This window comes from Melopsittacus undulatus, chromosome 3, assembly GCF_012275295.1.
Source record: "Melopsittacus undulatus isolate bMelUnd1 chromosome 3, bMelUnd1.mat.Z, whole genome shotgun sequence".
NCBI lineage: Eukaryota > Metazoa > Chordata > Aves > Psittaciformes > Psittaculidae > Melopsittacus > Melopsittacus undulatus.
Genome location: NC_047529.1, coordinates 92699954 through 92719857, shown reverse-complemented (window position 1 = coordinate 92719857; position 19904 = coordinate 92699954). Strand labels below are relative to the sequence as shown.

The 19904-nt window shown below is 38.4% G+C and overlaps 1 protein-coding gene across 1 annotated transcript in view; it reads right to left on the bottom strand.

Annotated features, from left to right (window-relative positions):
- Nucleotides 1-212: 212 nt before the first annotated feature.
- The window catches only part of CHRM3 (cholinergic receptor muscarinic 3), a 130650-nt gene continuing 110958 nt past the window's right edge, over nt 213-19904 (bottom strand). Inside the window, exon 2 of the mRNA XM_005146005.2 lies at nt 213-2187. Coding sequence (XP_005146062.1) covers nt 366-2187 — 1822 coding nt within the window. The 3' untranslated portion in view covers nt 213-365. The remainder of the gene's footprint in view (nt 2188-19904) is intronic.

Genomic DNA, 19904 nt, shown 5'->3' with positions numbered 1-19904 from the left:
GGGTTTATAATGCTATACAGCTTCTTGCAAATTTGTAGGAAAACTTTATTAAGTCTTTCATTCCTTAGTAAAAACATTGAAGTTTGTTAGGTTTTGCTCAATGCATACTTGATTTTTATATTAAAATGTATTTATTAAAAGGATACGTAAGCCTGGCAGCTGCTTTCACATCTTGATGCTTAAATGTTTAAATAAGCACCCTGGAACCACCCTCACACCCCAACTCATCGTAGCCCATCCCATCCCTTCCCTTTTAATCCCGTCCCATTTCATCCTGTCCCATGCCATCCTGTCCCATCCTATCCCATCCTGTCCCATCCCATTCCCATTTCATTATTTTTTTCAATTGCTTAAAAAATACTATTCTATGAAGCCTCCCTGGGGATCCGCTTATGAAAAATGACGGACTGCCTCTGCTGATACTGCTGTTTGCGTCGTTTCCGTTTGTCACACTGGCACAGCAGTAGCATCTTGAAAGTGTTTCTGAATGTTTTGTTACACAGTGCATAGCACATGGGGTTCACTGTACTATTGATGTAGCAAAGCCAGTACCCCAGGTTCCAGACAGTTTTGGGGATACAGCTGCAAAATGTGTTCACCAGAACCATGATGTTATATGGGGTCCAGGTAATGATGAAGGCAAACAAAATGGCACTAAGTGTTTGTGCCGCTTTCTTTTCTTTGATAAGTGACATTCGTTTTCGCTTTGTGATTTGACTTCTGGTCTTCAAGGCGAACTTTTTTGCCAAGGTTGCTTCCTTGAAGGACAAGGGCAGGGCTGCAGATGTCTTGGTCACTGATGAGATGCCATCAGAAGCTGTGGTTGTCTCAACTGACCCTGGCTGAATTGGAAGCTTAGAAAAGCTCTTCTGGAAATTCCCACCATCCTGAACACTTTTGGGAGGGTGCAATTTTTTAGGTTTCTTTTCCTTTGATTCAGTGTCGGATTTCTGCAGTTCATCCCCTGACTCATGCAAATCTTCTGAGGAGGGGAGTTTTGTAGAATTGAGGATGGCACTGTGACCAGGAAGCTTCAGCACAATTGAATAGATGGCTCTGGTCTCTGCAGTGATGTCTTCTTCGTCAGAGGAAGCTGAATTTTCAAGGGAAGCAGCAGCATCATTGTTGTTCCAGCTGTCACTGCTGCTGTGATCTTGATCCCCCTGATCTGTGTTGGGTTCCCAGCTTTTCATTGTCAGCCAGAAGTGGCAGCGTCCGTATTTCCTTCGTGTGGAGCGTTTCATGCTCTGTCGTTGCAGCTCATAGCTGCTGCAGCTGCGGGAGCTGCCTGTCTGGTGTACGAAGCGTGCTGCCTCCGCTTCACTGCCTGAAGCCTGTAGCCCTGCTAACTCTTTGGTGCGTTTCTCAGTCTCCTTGTAGATCCTCCAATATAAAATACTCATAATGGTGACTGGCAAGTAAAAGGCAGCTATGGCAGTGCCAAAAGTGATGACAGGTTCACTTAGAAACTGGATGAAACACTCATCAGGAGGCACAGTCCTCTCCCCAACAAAATACTGCCAGAACAAGATGGCAGGGGCCCAAAGAACAAAAGAGACGATCCATGCTAAACCAATCATTATCCCAGCCCTTTTGGTTGTTCGTTTGGCTCTGTATGTAAGTGGCCTAGTGATGGAAAAATACCTGTCAAAACTGATGACAAGAAGATTCATGACAGAGGCATTGCAGGCAACATAGTCAATAGAGAGCCAAAGATCACAGGCCAAGTTTCCCAAAGCCCAGTGGTCCATGATGATGTATGTGGTGAAAAGATTCATGGAAATAACACCGATGATGAGATCTGCACAGGCAAGACTCAATAAGAAGTAGTTGTTTACTGTTTTCAGTTGTTTGTTAACTTTAAATGCAACAATCACTAGGATGTTTCCTATGATGGTCACCAGTGCAAGGATCCCAGTGAGGAAAGCAATCAAAACTACTTGCCAGACTGCATGTCCACCCAGAGGGTCTTTGCTTGTGGCATTTAGGGACACGTTTGCTGCTTCCACAGTGGAGAGGGGAAAACTCTCTGTGGTCTGAGGGAAATCATAGCTGCCAATGAGTGATGCTGCTTCATCAAGAAGTCCTGGTCCATATGAATCTCTCTTCCAGAAGGAGCTTACATTTGAAAATAGGGGCAAAGCCGAACTGTTATTTTGCATGATCATTGTGGCTCTCTGACATAGTCTGCAGCAGGGAAAAAAACAAACAAAAATTAAGTGAACAGGTGAAGAAAGTAAATAGATAACTGTCCTCACACTCATACATAAAGTACCTTTACCACTTTGAAAGATGTCTTTAAAAGCCATGCTATTCGTGACACATTCCAAGTCAAATGTGTACATGACAGTACTCAGCTTACGGCTGTGGTTCGTGTGAGCCCTTTGTAGTAATCACATAAAATTTCCTTAAAAACTTTCAATCACAGAAGAACCAAAATCCTAGGAGAATATGAACCCACAGTAGTATTAAAATGCTCCCTAACTCTACCTTTTAATTAAAACACTCCCTGACAGATCTTCCCTGAACTCTACATCTCAACAGCTTACTATTCTGGAGCTTTTATAAACTAAATGCCAGACATATGCAGCCACATATCCTCTCAAGTTTGAATCAGTACTGGTCCCCAGTGCTACCCTGGCACTAGCAAAACACTGCCCCAGCCTCTGCTGCCTCCAACTGCTGCTAATGACAAACAAAAATATTGTTCTTTCTTTAAATATACAAGCCAGCATTGTTTCACTGTGTCAAGCTACCCTAACCTGTGAGGCTGCAGAGATCTTTTCATTTCCATCTACCTGATAAAGGTACTAAAAGTTCTCATTAGTACTTTTGGCACATGCCAATATTAATTTCTCATGCACATTTTTATACTTGGATTTTGTACATCTAATGACTTCAAAATGTCTTTGGGGCAACACATGCTAAAATTTCCTTTGAAAATATGCTCTCTAGAGTTGGAAAAAAATACTTGACAGATGTATGTCAAAGCAATCATTATACACACTAGGAAAAGAGGAAAAAACATGAAAGGGATTCATAATTAAGCTTCATAATTTTTTTCCCCAAGTATTATTAAAATTAAGACATGCTCAGAATAGGAATTTGCATTTCCCTTATTTCATTAACTTTGTGGTCAGCTGACTAGATTCATTGCAATAAATCAATTATAGCATCAAGAAACAAGAATACTAATGAAAAAATCCATCACCAACCATAAATATTGAACAAAATATACTGTCAAAGAGAAATGTTTTCCAAATATGAATCCTTCCAGAGTCAATATGTTATGGTATGAGGCAATAATGAACACCACAATGCACTGGTGTTACACAAAATATTTACCCAAAACAGAAGGTTTTGATTCTTTAATTAATTTCTAAATTCAGTATTCCCTTGACCTATACTTGGTTTTGCTAGCAACCAGTGAAGCACAACACGATCTTGAATAGTGAAGTTTCTTTGACATACTCTTAGCTCATGCACAATAGCTAATACAAATATTTTGATATTTAGCATAAATGAAATATTAATTTTTCCCTTTATTAATAGGAAGACAAGGTTACAATGATGCTGCCTTATTTTAATCTAATTCAATCCACTTTTAATTTGTTAATCACAGGATGCAAAAATAATAACATGATAATTACAACAACAAATATTGCTGTGGGAAATCACACAGTTAAATTTAACTCTGGTCCTCATTAAAAGACTGAAAATTTGGAGCAACTCGAAAAATTTTGGAAAAAGGCAACGGTAAGACATTCATGAACTGCAAACTGACATGGGTAACTGATTTTCTTAAAATCAAAGTAGGCTGAAACTGAACTTTGTCATTCCAAATTTTCATTTCTTTGCAAGGTTCATATCATAGAATCATAGAATGGTTTGGGTTGGAAGGGACCTTAAGGATCATCTAGTCCCAACCCCCTGCCATGGGCAAGGACACCTTCCACTAGACTAGGTCGCTCAGAGTACCATCTAACTTGGCCTTGAAGACTGCCAGGGATGGGGCAGCCACAGCTTCTCTGGGCAGCCTGTGCCAGTGTCTCACTACACTCACAGTAAAGAATTTCTTCCTAATGTCTAAATCTCCCCTCTTTCAGTTTAAAACCATTTCACCTTGTCCTGTCACTCCATGCCCTTGTGAAAAGTCCCTCTCTGGATTTCTTGTAGGACCTTTTAGGTACTGGAAGGATGATGTAAGGTTTCCCTGGAGATCTGCTGGGGTCATGCTGAGCTTCTCATCAACCAGTGTGAAAGAAATGTGCAATTTAGAATGAAATTTGAAGCAAAAAGACATTCTGAAAATTTATCAAGCTGCTGCTCTAAAATGTTTAATATTTTTTTGCATTTTAATTGTTCCTTTCCCAATAAAATCTAAATGATGTTTTCTGACAAAATTTCACCATGTCCTTGCCATCTATTAGAGAAGCTGTGGAACACAACAAATGTCTTTTGTTTCTTCCTCAAAGTAAAATACTTCTGACTTTGGAGCTGGTGTACTTCAGGCCACCAAGCGTACAGTAGAGCAACATGTCCTTACTGATCCCTGCTGTATTGCTTCAAAGAAGCCAAAGAAGTTAAATCTGCACTGTGTGAGATAGACTTATCCTGCATAATTAAATGAATGTCTGCAGAAAGTAATTTGCAAAAAGGCAAGCAGAGGTCTGTATTGGAAGCTCTCTCACCTGTTTTTCATTCACACCCCCTCAGGCACACCCATATCAGCTCATTCCCTCAAGTTGACCAAAGACAACATTCATTTACATGTCTATAAAATTGGAGATTCCACATATTCAAAAGTTAAAAATGAAGGCCCATGAAAATTCAAGGTACAAGAACATTGCTTTGGCAAAGACAGTAAAGCAGCATTCAAATTTGGCTTGCCATTTCCAATACATGGGTGAAACAAAGTTCAGCTGTGAGCAACCACTTACGTAAGTGCTGATGAAGTTGTTACCAGGTGTTCATGGGCCAGTGTGGTTACTCACAGTGGGGAAAAGATCTTTAACTCAAATATGATTGCTGGAAACCATCCTTCTTGCAATGTTTTACTTAGGAAGCAGGCATCTTTTCCAGAGCTGTCAGATGGGGTGAAGTCAAAACCAGAATAGCAGGAGAGATTTGAAATAATGATATTTGCTTAATATATGCCAGAAATGATTATTATTATGGGGTGCAGACTTTCCATCACTGATGTTGAAGACAGAGAGCAGAGGACGAAAGCCAGAAAGCCTCCCCTCCACAGACTTGCAAAACCTTGACAAGGTAACAGCCAACATAGTTAAGTATTGATTGAGAAGTCTGACAGGTAAATTTATATGGTGATGACATCATTGTGCTGCTTTTTCTTAAAAAACCAGGCTGGTTTCTTATAATACACAAGAAAGGACCAGGCAGAAGATACTGACAAAGGAAACAAAACTTTCAGGGCAGCACATAGAATAAACCCCAATATAATTTAGAAGTGTTGATAGAAATACCACTATTACTAGGAAATAAAAATTGTTGACAGTTTGGTAGTGCTTCCCATTTTTGTTGCATAACACAACCATAAAACAACCTCCCATAAAACAACCTCTGTGTTAGCCTTGGAGGTTCGAAACAAACACCACATTCAAGACACAACTGATCTTGGAAAATTAATGTGTAAATGCTGCTCTATTGTTAGGTCTGTAAAATGATTGTGAATTCTGTTTAGCTGTAGACTTTGAAATGAAGTTTAAATGTAAATTAACCAATAAATCCCTTCAGAAAGGCCATGCTTCAAAAGACTCATTATGAGGAAGCCTGGAAAAGACATACTTCAGCTGCAGTCTTTCAGATGCTGACCAGGTGCTGGAACCAAACCTTTCAGTTCTCTAATCCCTGGACTTCAAAGTAACTCCTCCAAGCCACTGCTTCAATGAAAACCTGCACAGACCTTAGTAGTCCAGTAACTGAGGAAGAGGAGAAATTGAGAGCTACCTGCTGTCCACTGCAACACTACAAGCTGAAACTCAGCTTTTAAAACTCCTCAGGCATTAAAGGGACGCCTAAGCTCACACTGACTGGACTATTTGATAAAATGGACATGCTAACAGGATGATCTTTTGTTGTTCTGGCTCTTCTACAAGCTTCTGTAACTGCACTGCTTAATTCAATAAAAAATGTATTACCCATATGTTCATCTGCACAGAAAAAACCTGTCACACCACCACTATCATAACATACCAGATCAGCGCAACTGGATTTTCTTCCCTTCAGGAAGCCAAAGCAAGGTAAATTATCCATCATTTTCCAAAACTGCCATGCATTTTCTGCTTTCTCTGTAAGAAGTGCTACAGGAAAGAGAGAGTGCCCTGGGTTCAACAAAACAACAGCGTGATCCACAGGGCAGCTGGCCAGTGCCTGCCTGGCAAGCCAAGCTCAGAGGCAGAATGATGTGCCACCAAGCAGGAAAGCAGCCACAGATATTTTGGTAAAACAAACAGTGAGCACAGTGTGAGTGAGGCAAACAAACCAAACGGTAACATGATTATAGGCTTGTACACCAGGGTAAGAGTTTACAAATTGTTGGTACCATACACTACAGTACAATTTCAAGCCAGGGAGTGACAAATGAAATGTTTTTTAGCCCAAGAATATATAATTACTTTACCTAAGATTACTGCTACGCTATTCACTGTGGGGTTTTTTGATTGTTTTTGTTGCTCTGGTTTCTGCTTAGTAAGAGCTTACAAAAGGTACAGGCCAGAGAACAACAGAGGCAATGTACATTTCCCAGCATTATTCAGAAAAAGGGTAGGCCCAGCACAGACAATGGTTGTACAAACTTTCACATACATTCTTACCAAGGTACTTCTGCTCCCTGCCACACTGGAGGGACGGAGATACTAAATATCCCACTAAACCCCACTGGAGAGGATGGAGAAAGGAGCTACAGAAATGGTCACTAACTTCAATAACAGGGTATAACACAGATTTAAGAGCCTGGATTTTTTGAATAGTCTAATTCATTGCACATTGCTGTAAATAGAAACCAAAACAGACTAGACAGTTCTGTCACACATTTCCACCCCATTTAATTTCTCTTTGCTTATTTCATATTTCGGCACTTTTGTGAATACTTCATATTTCAGTTTACTTAATTTTTGTTTTTCCTTAAACCTTCCTATTCACAAACACACCTTAATTTTTGTGGAGAAGCTTATTTTCTTGCTGTCTTTAAGGGGCCCCAAGATACGTTTTTTCTGGGAAGTCATATAGCAGTCTCTGGGCTTGGCTATATGTGAGCTCATAACCAGCAACCCTTTGCGATTGAAGGATTTCACATCTCATTTGATTGCACAGACAAGAAAATCGCTTACCTTATTTTCCATTTTCCCCTGCATTGCTTCTCTATCCACATTAGCCTAGACAGCAGAGAACTCCATGCAGTGAAATATAAAACTGTTTTCTAATGTAAAGAAACTAAGCCTTCAGAATGCTTAATGCCATGTCCTAAACTAGCACATAAGTTTTGTTCTAAACCTCGCATTTGGTAAAACAAAAATATATATGAATTTTAAAGTTTTCCTGAAATTATTCCAAGGTTGTGTATACCTATGTTTCAAACCACACAGAGGCTTTTTTTTTTTCCCAAAACCCCCAATAAAGTATTTTGAAAACTTATATTGGAAAAAAAAGAATATGCAAGTATTCACACCAGCATTCATGGTTTTACATTTCTTATATAGCAGCTCACATCACTTGCAGCTAGTGTAGCATGATACAGGATTCCTAATGAATGTGTATATGATAGCAGAAAGAGTAATTATCAGTGAACAGGACCTCAGATTTTCCATGCCTTACCTATACTGATGATTAAAGATATTAAGCTCAATAGTTTTGCATCTTAGAATGAGAATACAGAGCCATAGAAATTGATAACAGTATGAAATGCCCTGGCCACTGCTGACTGTTTGTAGATACAAACACATAACTGATATACTCTTATACTTTCATATATATGTACATATACACATAAGAATATATACATGCAAATATGGTACATATAAAGTGACAAAAGTATGTGTATATACTGCTGCAAATGAAAGCATATGTATATATATGCAGATATGTATACACACACATATATCTGCGGATATATATGCAAATGCTTTTGTCACATTATTCCAAACTTTGTTATAAGGAAAGACTATCACTAATTAGCTATCAACTTGATATAGATAAAGCTCAGTTTAACATCCCACTAACACTTCAATCCAAGCCCGTCCATCTTCCATGCATGAAGATGTTTTGCTTATGCTTGCTAAAATTAACTATATTTAATGACAGTGCTTTAAAATTGCTTTTGCGATTAAGGAATTAGATTTGTTTATTATTTGTTAATTGTGTTGCTGCTGTGAAGTTGTGTTGTGTGTGAAGACTAGCATGAGCAAACTAGGAATTAGTTTCTTTAATCCTGTATATTGTCTTCATTACTTTGGAGAGCATTTAGAGAACCTAATGCACAGCACCAAGATGCCTGATATGTCTCCCTGTCTGCCCTGCAAGTAAGGGGAGACAGGGGGATGCTAGCTCAAGTGTTTCTGCTGGGATGTGTAATAATGCCATGCTGGGAGCACCTGAAACTGAAATTTATTATTTAAAGCTGGGAAGAGACTCTTTCATGCCTTACTTTGCCAATTAGCTTTTGCCAAACATCTAATGTTGCCTTCACTTGGACTGAGAGGCTTATGCTCATACTGCCTAGCTGTACCTGCAGCATCCAGTGCAGGCCTTGACAGCTTACACTGTGTTTGCTTTTACAATGTTTGCTCTTCCAAAAACTTTACTTCATGTAGCATGAACCCTCCACTGAGGGTTTTTATGTTATGATGGAAATGTAACTTTGAATACTAATGTGTTTTAATGGCCAGTGATTTCAGTGGAAACATCTGGTTATTTACACAGCTATAAAAATAAAAATAAATACTGTGTTACCAATGGGAACAGAAAAGAAAAGAAAATCTCAAGTATGTTGCATCTGTCCAAAAATTCAGATCTGTATTTCTGATCCCTTGCACTTAAGACTTCCATTTAAGATTGAATTTGTTACAAGAACTGTATAATTCTCTTGCATAATTTTTCCAAATATGCCACAGATAACAAACATAAATTCCAGCCTGCATAGTTAAAAGGACACTGATTTTAACAGATAACCACATTTACTGAATAAGTATTTCCATGCTACTTATTATTTACTTATTCTTTAGCTTCAGTGACCCAATACTTATTCACTCTATGACTTCTAGTTTCAAAATCATCCTATCTTGAAATCTTGATTTTAGGGAGATGCTTCAGAAATGAGCTACCCATCTCAGCTGTTACATTGCCTAAGGGCAGTGAAGCTATATCACCTGTAGCAGCAACAGACTTGCTGAAGGAACAGTACTTTTCTTTCTCGGGCACATGCACTAGTGGTTATTGTCTGAACAGGTCATACAGAACAAAGTGAAACATTCAAAAACCTGAGCTTGGATGTGTCTACAATTTTCAAATGCTTGGAAACCAGAGCAAATGAGGTCTTGCTTAATTCAGATTACAATAAATACTGACTATTAGCTCAAACAGTTAAATCTGCACGGTGCATTACAAAGAGAAGAAATTATTTAAATTCTGGGTAGTTTCTCTTTCAGAGAGCTGTAAGAATTACATCCCATCAGTCTAATTGATATTGGAGGAAACAGCTGTCAGAAATGTAGTCAGAATTACAAATATGGAGAGTTTTACTCACTTTGACCAATGACTTTGCAGGTGTCTAGGGACAGGAAGGTTTGGCTGAAGGCTTGGTTACTATGTTGAATTTAAATATGATATTAAATTGAGATGACAGCAGAATACCAGCCATTTACTATCTTATTTATGCATGAAGGTTGCATTCTTTTCCTTTGATTAAAAAGCTATCCATCTTAGAGACTTTATTTCAATATTTTTACATATATATTTTTTATATATACACTTTTTTACAGAGTAGTATTTAATACTTTGCTATTTATTATGATACTGAATCAAAGTCATGATCTAAAATTTCGCATGGCACAAGTGCCACAGATAATCCTCCAAACGAAGTATTTAAAGACCATGTTAAAATATTGATCACATGAAATAAAGTAATGGGAACTCTTACACTTAATTACATTGTCCTCCAAGATATTGATAGATGCTAGAATACTTTCAATAGACACGGAAAAACAGACAGAAAAAAAAAAAAATCAAGCCTTCTAAGTTAATTTCTCTTTTACTAAAATGGATCCTTCTCTAAAAAAAATAAAATTGAACAAATTAAGAGGTCATTATCACTGCTAGATAAACAAGTAAATTTTACTGTATTTGCAATCTTTTCCTACTTTTAGTAATCATTGCATGCATTTAAAATCCATATTTAACATGAATATTAGCCTTTAAGAACCTTTGAAGGGAACAGCAGCCCTCATTTGCAAACCTCTTTACTATCTTTTATGAAAATGCATTAAAACAAAGTAAACAATAGTTTATGCTCTAAAAATAAATAAGTTTTTGCTTTTACTGTCTGCTCCCTGACTCAATATGCCACCAGGGAAAACTGGGAAACACTACAGACAAAGACAGAAAGCCTGGATACTGAGATTTACAGAAGCTCACCTGACACCTGACACACTCCTCTCTATTTCGTCTGCAAGAAGAAAACGAAATGACAAGATGCCATCAAGCCTTGAAACCAGAAAATTGAAAAGACTTTTTTCCTGGAAGTCCTTTCCATTCAGGGAAAATAAACAGCCCAAACTAAAAAAAAAACAAACACCCCAAACCAACCAAACAACCAAAAGCAAACCAAAAATCCAACAAAAAAATCACCACCAAAAAAACCCAAAAAACTCAACCCCAAACCAAACAAAAAAACCCCAAAACACACCAACCGCCCCCCCCCCCCCAAAAAAGCCAAAGAACCAAACCAAACCAAAAAAGTACAAAAAAACCCCCAAGATAAAAAAAATCCCAAACAAACCATAAATAAACCTCAAACCACAGGTTTGATTTTCTGCCTTTTCAAAATAATACTTGTTTTTGTTTTGTTTTTTCTTTTTTTCCTTTGGAAAGTAATTACGTTTTCTGCCAACTTCAAGACGAATCTCAGGTTTTCTGACAAATGGTGATGAAAGCAGATGAGCTCTGCTTTGTTATTTACTTAGAGAAAATATTAAATCATGTTTCTGTTTTCCTCAAGGTCTGGCTAAGGGCTATCATAGCCTCCTGGGCAGTTGTCATGTTCACCTGCTGTCAGGCCCGGTCATATGAAAGATCTCTAACATACATCATTTAACTGTGCTAAATAGCAAGCATTTAAAGTTCTCTTGAGCCTGAGAGAATCCTAAAAGGTTCTAAATTGTACTATTGCTGATCACTACATCTTCTACTGTAACTACGGCATTGCACGCAGGTGCCAAAAATGCAGATCACTTACTATTGCTTTTGTTGATGATGGATAGTTCGGCAATTTTACATAAGATGCAATAAAGTGACTGGAACAATGTTAGAAAACACCCTATTAAGGGAAATTTATTGTTATTGGCTTTGGTGATTGAAATATTATTGCTATCTACTGCAGCAAACCCAACACTCCCACAATGGACAGATGGTTTACTTGAAAAGCGGAAACGAAACAAGAAATCTTGTTGAGAGGTTTCAGCTAGAGGAAAAAAAAGTGCTAATAAATAGCTATTAGCTAATGAAATCTACACAGATATTTGGACACTGACGTATTTATTAATAGGTAAAGCATGATAAAAAAAGGAAATTTTATAACAGAAACTTTATGTCAGAATGTTTTGTTTTCAATCACACTGCTTATTATTCTTTCTAAAGAATGCTTTAAATAATGCATTTGTAACAAAGTTTTAAAGCCTTTTAGTTTGGATCCAAATGAAAATTGGCATAGTTGGTTAGAAAAAAAAAATTCAGTATATATTTTATTTAATTGCATTACAGAATGGAAATTCCTAACCTCTGAGATTTGTGGATATCCCTTCATGCTGACAATTTGATAGAAACATACAGGCATATGAAATGTGCTACTAATTTATCTCTACCAGGGAGGTGGAGAGCTCTGTGTGTGCCCTTTTAATAAATTATATTTCTTTAACACAATTGTAAGCAAACTGCTGTGATACAATTGAAAGGGAATATTTTTTAATGTAATAGAAAACCTTGGTAAATAATCAGACAAAACCGAAAAATGCTTTGTTTCAACATTACGCTGGAAATATTTGTATAAATATTTGCTTCATTATTCACCAATATATTTTAAATCAATCTTTCCATTTGGTTAAAAGTGCAGTTTAATACCCACTAGGTGGCACAACAGGTATTCAGAAGCAGAAGTCTGGACTTTGCAACAAAATCTTAACTAGCCTCATAAACCCTGTGTCTTACACATGGAAATTATAGCTAACCAAATTATATTTATTCCTTGATAGCAACAGCAGCTAAAGGAAATGCATGTCATGTATATATTGGTCTGAATCAAACTAGTGGCCAAACTATTGAAAACTGGTTTGTGCTGTAGCCTTATTTTTTTTTTTCCTAGAACAGATACATCTGAAAGTCCTAGTGGAATTCAGTAACTTAAACCAAAAAGGCCCATTCTAAACTCTGACCCCCTGCCCTTCATGTTGCCAGGAATTTGTAAAGTGTCTGGGAAATCCATGGTAGCAAGCACTGTGGATTTTAATGCATGCTAGCAACCATTCATTACTCAAGTACAGCCAAGTACAGCCAAGTAAATCATTCGCCAATGTTATATTTTAGGGTTTGTTTGTAGGGTTGGTGGGACTTTTTTTTTTTGTTGCTCGCTTTCTTGAGTTACAAAGCAAGATAAATAGAGACCTGTCCAATGAAAACAGTCCTGACAGAGGGGAAGGAGGTGCTAATGAGGAATTTGAGTTATTCTATATAAATACCTGTTGGTAACCCTCATGACACGGTCCTCTTCCTACCAGTATCTCACTACATTGCTATGTACTTGTTTGATGGAATATTTGCTTTTTCTGCCTACTTGAAATATATCCCAAGAGTCTGAAGTTTTTAAATTACAGTCTTATAGAATACACATTCACAAAGCAGTGATTTTATTTGGTGTGCAGAATGAAGGTATATAGTAAAGGAGGTGTGAGGCTGAAGAGGAAAAAGGAAGGGCTCACAGTTGGGCAAGTTAAATGTTAAACTCAAGTGTATTCCTAATTCTGTTAGAGACTTTCCACACACTACAGGAAGAGTGACCTACTCAGATCTTTAAAATAGTATCACCTTACCTTGAGAGGATACTGTGAAGCTGAGTTTAGAATTCACAGGCATTCCTTAACTTTTGTATATGCAGTTTTGCAAAATGAATGACCTTGAACTGTATATTTGCAGGATTTTGTCTTCATGCTTCTAAAATCTTAAAATCATTCCATCAACAACAAAAAAAAGACCATTTTAAAATTTAGCAACTATGTATTCATCTACTACACTAAAGGTTTTCTACTGTCTAGCTAGCACAGCCATGCTACTCTGCACTCCCTCTTTGTTGCTGTTTCTTGAGGATTCATGCATTCTGACATGGTGAATAGAAAGACAGGGAGATATAATTACAATAGCTGTAAAGGCTGCTATCTAAGTAACAGGATTTTGCTTCTAAAATAAGAAGGTAAAGTGGACTCATGATTGTTTGCATTTGCTCTTTCAAGCCTATAAAACCTGCATTTTGCAAACTCATTACAGTCTAGGATAATCAACAAAAGACTTAAAATCAGGAGTCCTAGCTAAATTAGAGGGAAAATAGTTCTCTTTGATGGGGTTGCTGAAATGGCAAACAGCATATGCTGCTTCCAAAAAGTAAGTAGAAAGCTAGAAGAGAATCTGCACCTAGAAAAAATATCTCATGTCCTGAAAGGTCATAGGAATGTTAATGCTTGAGCTAAGAATAGGGAAGCATGCTGCATGTGAGTCCCACTGCCCCCAAAAAGAAGTATTAATGCTTCATTAAATAGTATTTCCTTCCATTCGTCTGCCTTTATTTTCCAGCTGCCCCACTTTCATGCTTTGGTTTGCCAGTGAGCTGTACTTCCAGGTTGCTGTGGGTCTATCTGACTAATCATTATTTAGGACTAGAAAAGAAATCTCTATTTGGTTGCTTATTGGGTTTTTTAACCTTTCTTGGCAGTCTTATAGTGATACATGTAGGTAAAAGCTCCTAGGACTGAGAAGTCTTAATAGATAAGTATCTGTAGCAACCTGTGGATAGACTCCAGATGAAGTGAATGGGTTTTGCATTTCTGCTGCTGGACATCAGAGCAAAGGCCAAATGGAAACCTCAGCTGCTACACTCAGTACCCTACTCTCCCATTTCTTGCAGGATGAAAAGTTTACTGTAGAAGGGTCAGTGAGGGCTCTGCCTCTTGTTCACCTGCATGACCTGAGCAACAGTTCCTGGAGATGTTCGAAATTCAGTACTCCCAGTTTGTGGGACTTGTGAGCTGGTTCCCTGTGTTCAGAGAGAAACTTGTATTGTAGTGTCACTGTGTTCTCCTAAAACACCTGTCCTGTGGGCCAGGGATGTTCTTTTGAGGGGAAGAGGTGCACCCACAGCTGGGGTACCAAGGGAAAAGCAAACAATCTGCATATACTCTGTCTGCTTGTGAATGCTCATTTTGAAAGCTCCTGGATCCTGCATGAAATATCACTGTATAAACAACAACAGTATGGACAAAGATAAAAGGAACACAGGTTATAAAATACTGAGGAAGGAATGACAGAAGGTAAAACAACTGAATAGGTAAAGCCTGATAAAAAGATTAGTAAGATGAAATCTGACATCTCCTTTTGGGAACCTGAAGTCATCATGGAAAGTGTGGAGGGCATGCGGCAATCATTCCTTTTGGGGTAAGGATTCTTGTGTCTCAAAGTAGCAACAAAATCACTTTAAATAAAAAGAAATTTCCACTGGTTGGAGCAGCAATTCTCTGTCATCAGTCCTCTCCCTATTGTAGCCCTCATGGCTTACTCTGTGAGAAAGTGGGGCTATTACAACCACAGTTACAGCTTGGAGTCTAGGTATAATGGAGTCAAGATGTGAAGAACAGCAAGGGCTTCAGAAAATTAGCATGTTCAGTGAAGAATTATTAAAAATAAACCAAGAAAAATAATTGCTTTAGACCTGATGGAAAAAAATGCCTCTATCCTAAAGAATCACAGCAGAAACACTAATTCTAATGGTAGGAAAGGAAGGACAAGTGTTCTATTAACAATATCTGTTAATAAGAATTTTACAGAGCAAAGACAAGTGTACTGAATTGTTCTGGCATATTTTATAAACAAAACGATTGTCTTATTTCTCATATGTGTCACACCTAAAGAGCCAGTGATGAACTTAGGGAAGAGAATGACGAAGCCACACTGCCTCCCTGACTGCCAGGAAATCCACACCTTGTGTTAAATAAATACAGTAACAAAAAAGAAAAAAAATCCCTCACCCAGTTACTCCAGATTTACACCATTTTGGCTGAGACTGAGATCTGATCACAGATGTTCAGTACAGTAGCATGAAGAACAGAGCTAAAAGGAGAATCATGTTTCCAAAGAGACAAGGCGTTATGGAGGAGCCAGTGATTCAGCACAGTGAGCTGAGGCCAGGTAATGGCAGATAAGCATGTGAGCTTCTGAGTCAGGTCCTTCTTCCTGGCACTCCAGATGCTGCAGAGCAAGTGTCTGAGCAGATCCACTGTGCCTGCTCCTGAAATAGTCATTGCACAGGACTTCTCTGATTTAGTACTGTTTTATGAGAGAAAGGAGGTGGGGAAAACTCAATCTCAGTAAAGCAGCAAGACATTAAAAATGACAGTTGAGAAAAGAAAAACAAGTTGTTCCCAGGCCTATCCTCACATCAGTGAGCTGCTGTAGCAAAAGAAAGGCACAGATAAGCAGTGTCCCATCTGATACACTGATCCCTGTGGTGATACCAGCAGGCAGCTAACAGACCCGGTCTGGTGCCAGCTGTGCTGGGAGACCCAGCGGCTCCTTGCTACTTGGGAGGCAGCAGTCACTGAGGGTATGACATCTGAATAAACCCACAGGCACAATGGAAATAGATTTATCTGTATGGACATGATGTACAGGGGGGGAGGGCACGTGGAAGGAAACTTGAGTTGGCTCCTCAAGTGGCTCTGTGCAGAAATAGAAGAGACTGGAGTCCACATCCTGACTGGCATTTTTAAGTGACATTCATATTTCAGTGATAACTAAAAATTTTCATGGGTCAGTCCAGAAGTGATGTGCAAGGCATATAAAACCATGTTATTATGAAAGTGAACATGTGAATATTAATGTTAACATTTGAAAAACTTTGGTCTTCAGCAGGGCAAACACTGTTGCACTGTATGATTATTGCCAGCAATAGCCAGGCAAGACAGAACAGTGTCAGAATGTGCCTGAGCTGCTGTATTTATGCACAGTGTTTCTAGCAAAGTGAGATTTTTTTTTGTCATGTTTGTAGCTACAAGGATCCTGCAGCCTCAGTTCTGTGCACTTCAATGTATTGCACTTAGACATACAAACGAAATAGAACCATTGTTCCCTGCTTTGCTTCCCTCAGTAATGCAGCAAAACTCAATGTTGCTTAACACAAAAACATCTATGCCATTCATTGCTCATGACTCTATAGATGGTGAGAGATGAGAAATATCACATCAGTGGTCAGGTAAAACAACAGGTTTCCCTAGTTTCCCAGGAAGGAAGCAGATTTTAGCATATTTGGTTTTGGTCCAAGATCCTGATACTCCTTTTAAAAATGTTAAAGAGACTTTTGAGGACATAGAAGATGCTCAAGCTCCATCAAAAAACCACAACAGTATAAACTGGGTGTTCACCCTGTCTCTGCCCTAAAGGCTTCCCTTCTTTTGAGCATTTAACTCTGGCCAAATTGTTCTAATAGTATAAGCTTTCAAATGAGACATATTAGGACAAGTTCACTCATATTAGGAGGATGTATTGTTTTCCCTTATGGCACAAGAAGACTAATTAGAATTTGTAACAGTAAATTGAACTATAGCTTAGTATAGGAATGAAGGACTCGTGTCACTGCAACACGGTCTGAAGAGAGGGGCCAAACAATGACACGGTGTGGTGGTGTGGTGGTGTCTCATCTGGAAGCAGTGTTTAAGGGGGTTTCAAAGAGGAGGCAGCTTAGTATCTCTTTCCTGCCTCTAGGTGATCCATAATCAATTGCTGCTGGCTCCTTCCAGAGACCAAATGCTTACACCAGATGAACTTTGCTGGTCAGGACTGTACAGACAAAATCATGTTTAGGGAGATATACAACTGGAATTTTTCATCAAACCAGCGTTAGCAATTTTGAGGAGAGAGATAAGAAATAACACTGCTCTAGTCCCCAAATACAATTGTTTTAAAACAATTGTGCATATTACTGAACATCACTAAAAACCCCATGCATAATTTATTAACTTATTTATGTTTTAAAGGTCCATCTGGTCTACATTAGGTCAGAACCAGTTATCACATGTATGGGTACCTCCAGTACTGACAATCTCTATCGTATCAGGCTGGAAACACCACCAGGGGTAAAACATATGGTGCATCAGCCCAGGTATAATAGAATCTGAGGGTGCTTTTATTATTTACTTTGTGTCTACACCACTGAGTATGAAGGATTTAGTTGAATTGGTCTGCCATCAATATAGCACACAGCAGGATTTTATAGATTTTTTTTCTGTACTGTAAATTTATCATCAAAATGGTGCTGGATTTCCCTGCCATTCTCAATACTGTGTGCCAAAAATACACTTTCTAACTAATGCTTAATGAAAATTAAAGAATTGGGGTACTTCTCCATTACTGAAAAGCACCCACTGACCTTGAATAGGCATTTAGCATCCAGTGTCTCTAGCTTTTTTAAAAATCCTACCCTTAATCAGCAAATGTAGCCCAATTTCAGACATTCCCATTATCTGCATTTCTACTGAAGTTTGTGATAAATTATGAATTCATATAGGAATATAGGAATTCCAAGATCTTGTAGGAAGTAATACTAACATGATTAGTGATACTTAATGATATTAATTGTTGCTAGAGAACCAGTCATACTTTCAAGAGGTAAAATGTATCCATGAAGGACAATTCTAAATCACAGTCACTCTGTTATGTATTAATATTTACCATAGATTTTGAAAAGGAGGATAGTGCTTAAATCTCACTGTAGTCTGTTTTGATCTGAACTCACTTTTCCAAGTGTCTGTTTCCCTATCAATCCCTCTTGTCAATCTCTATTGCTGTTTCATGGTGTTTCCAGCCGAAAATGTGTCTATGCAGTCAGTATTCCTTAAGCTCCAGTTTATTAATGAATACAAATAAGCTGCAACTCTTTAGGATTCATGTAAACCTGCCAATATTCCCATGCTGGCTGTGCTTTCAACTGCAAGAGAAACATTACATGTCTGCAGCTGCAGCATATTAAAACTCAAAAATTAGGGTTTTGATGGCACTTGCACATTTTTGCCCTTTCATCTTCCTCTATCACTCATTTACTCTTAGGAGGAAGTGCCTTCCTGCCAAGGTTGAGGTAAATTGTGTCAGACAAGGGCACCCTCCTCTCCTCCCCTCCTCCCCCCCTGAAACAATGTGTACCAGAGGAAACGATTTCTGAGATGCAAAGTGTCAGCAGAAATAAAAGTTTGTATTGTTTCACTCCCATGACCTTATTTAAGAAGGCATAATAAACTGCACAGCTTTTTGCTATTACAAATAATTATAGGACCTAGATGAATCAATGTTTCACTCGAGCCTCTCTACTCATCAATACTTCTTTCTCCTTTCATAAAAAAAGAGGAAGTAGAAATAAGAATGTGTGTTCTACTAGCAAAAATGTGAGAGTTGGGAAATAATAAATGCTGATGTAATTGGAAATATTGTGCTTCATTCCAGTGCTGCAAGATTTCGCACTGAGTTTATTTCAACACAATTTGTTTGCAGTTTCTACTCCTTTAATTTTTTTTCCCATTTGAGTAATTTAGAACATTTGCAGAGCTCCTTACCCCTCTTAATTTGTAATGGAAAAAAAAAAGAAGAAAAAGAAGATTACACCAAGCTTTAGTACTTAAGACTGCAAAAATTAGCCATTAGAGGAAGACAAACTGAAGACACAAATATACATACAGGTTTTCTGGCATGGGCAAAGAGAAGACCAGCTAGAAATGGGGGGGCACATGTAACCCCTAATGTAAGAAGGAGGAAAGAGAGGTACTGGTATCAGAAGAGGGAAGACATTTAAAGGTTCCAGCCATAATACAAGAAAGTTTCAGGGAATGTGGGATGCGTGTTCCAGGGTGCTTACAGTCAGAGATTCAGGCACTTTGTGTCTTATACAGTGCACAAAATCTCTATAGGTAGTAACATGTTTGTGGGCCCTTGTTACCCCAAGGAGATGAAAGGCTGGGATTCCACCCTCTGCCAAACCCCCTCCCCCCAAAAGTATGAGATGTCAGTACAGCAGGATCTCACCTGTGCCATCTGAACTCCAAGTTCCCAAGTGCTAACTTCACTGTGCTTTCAGTTGGCTGCAGTTTATCCAGGTGTTGGGTCTGGGTGCTGTGCAGCAAATATCACAGGCTTTCTAGTAACAGCCCTCAAAATTACAGCAGGTCAGAATTCACTTGAGGCTGTCAGTGGTATTTGCTAGGTTTTTTCACTTCTGGGCAGAAATCAAGCCAACCAGAACAGGACGTCAAACCTGGAAGCCATGAATCTGAGTAAACAAATCTCAGCTGGCCGCACTTTAAGTGCCTTATGCTAGTCAGACAGTGAGCAGCAGCCGCAACCTAAAGACACAGGTGAAGAGAAAATGTGCA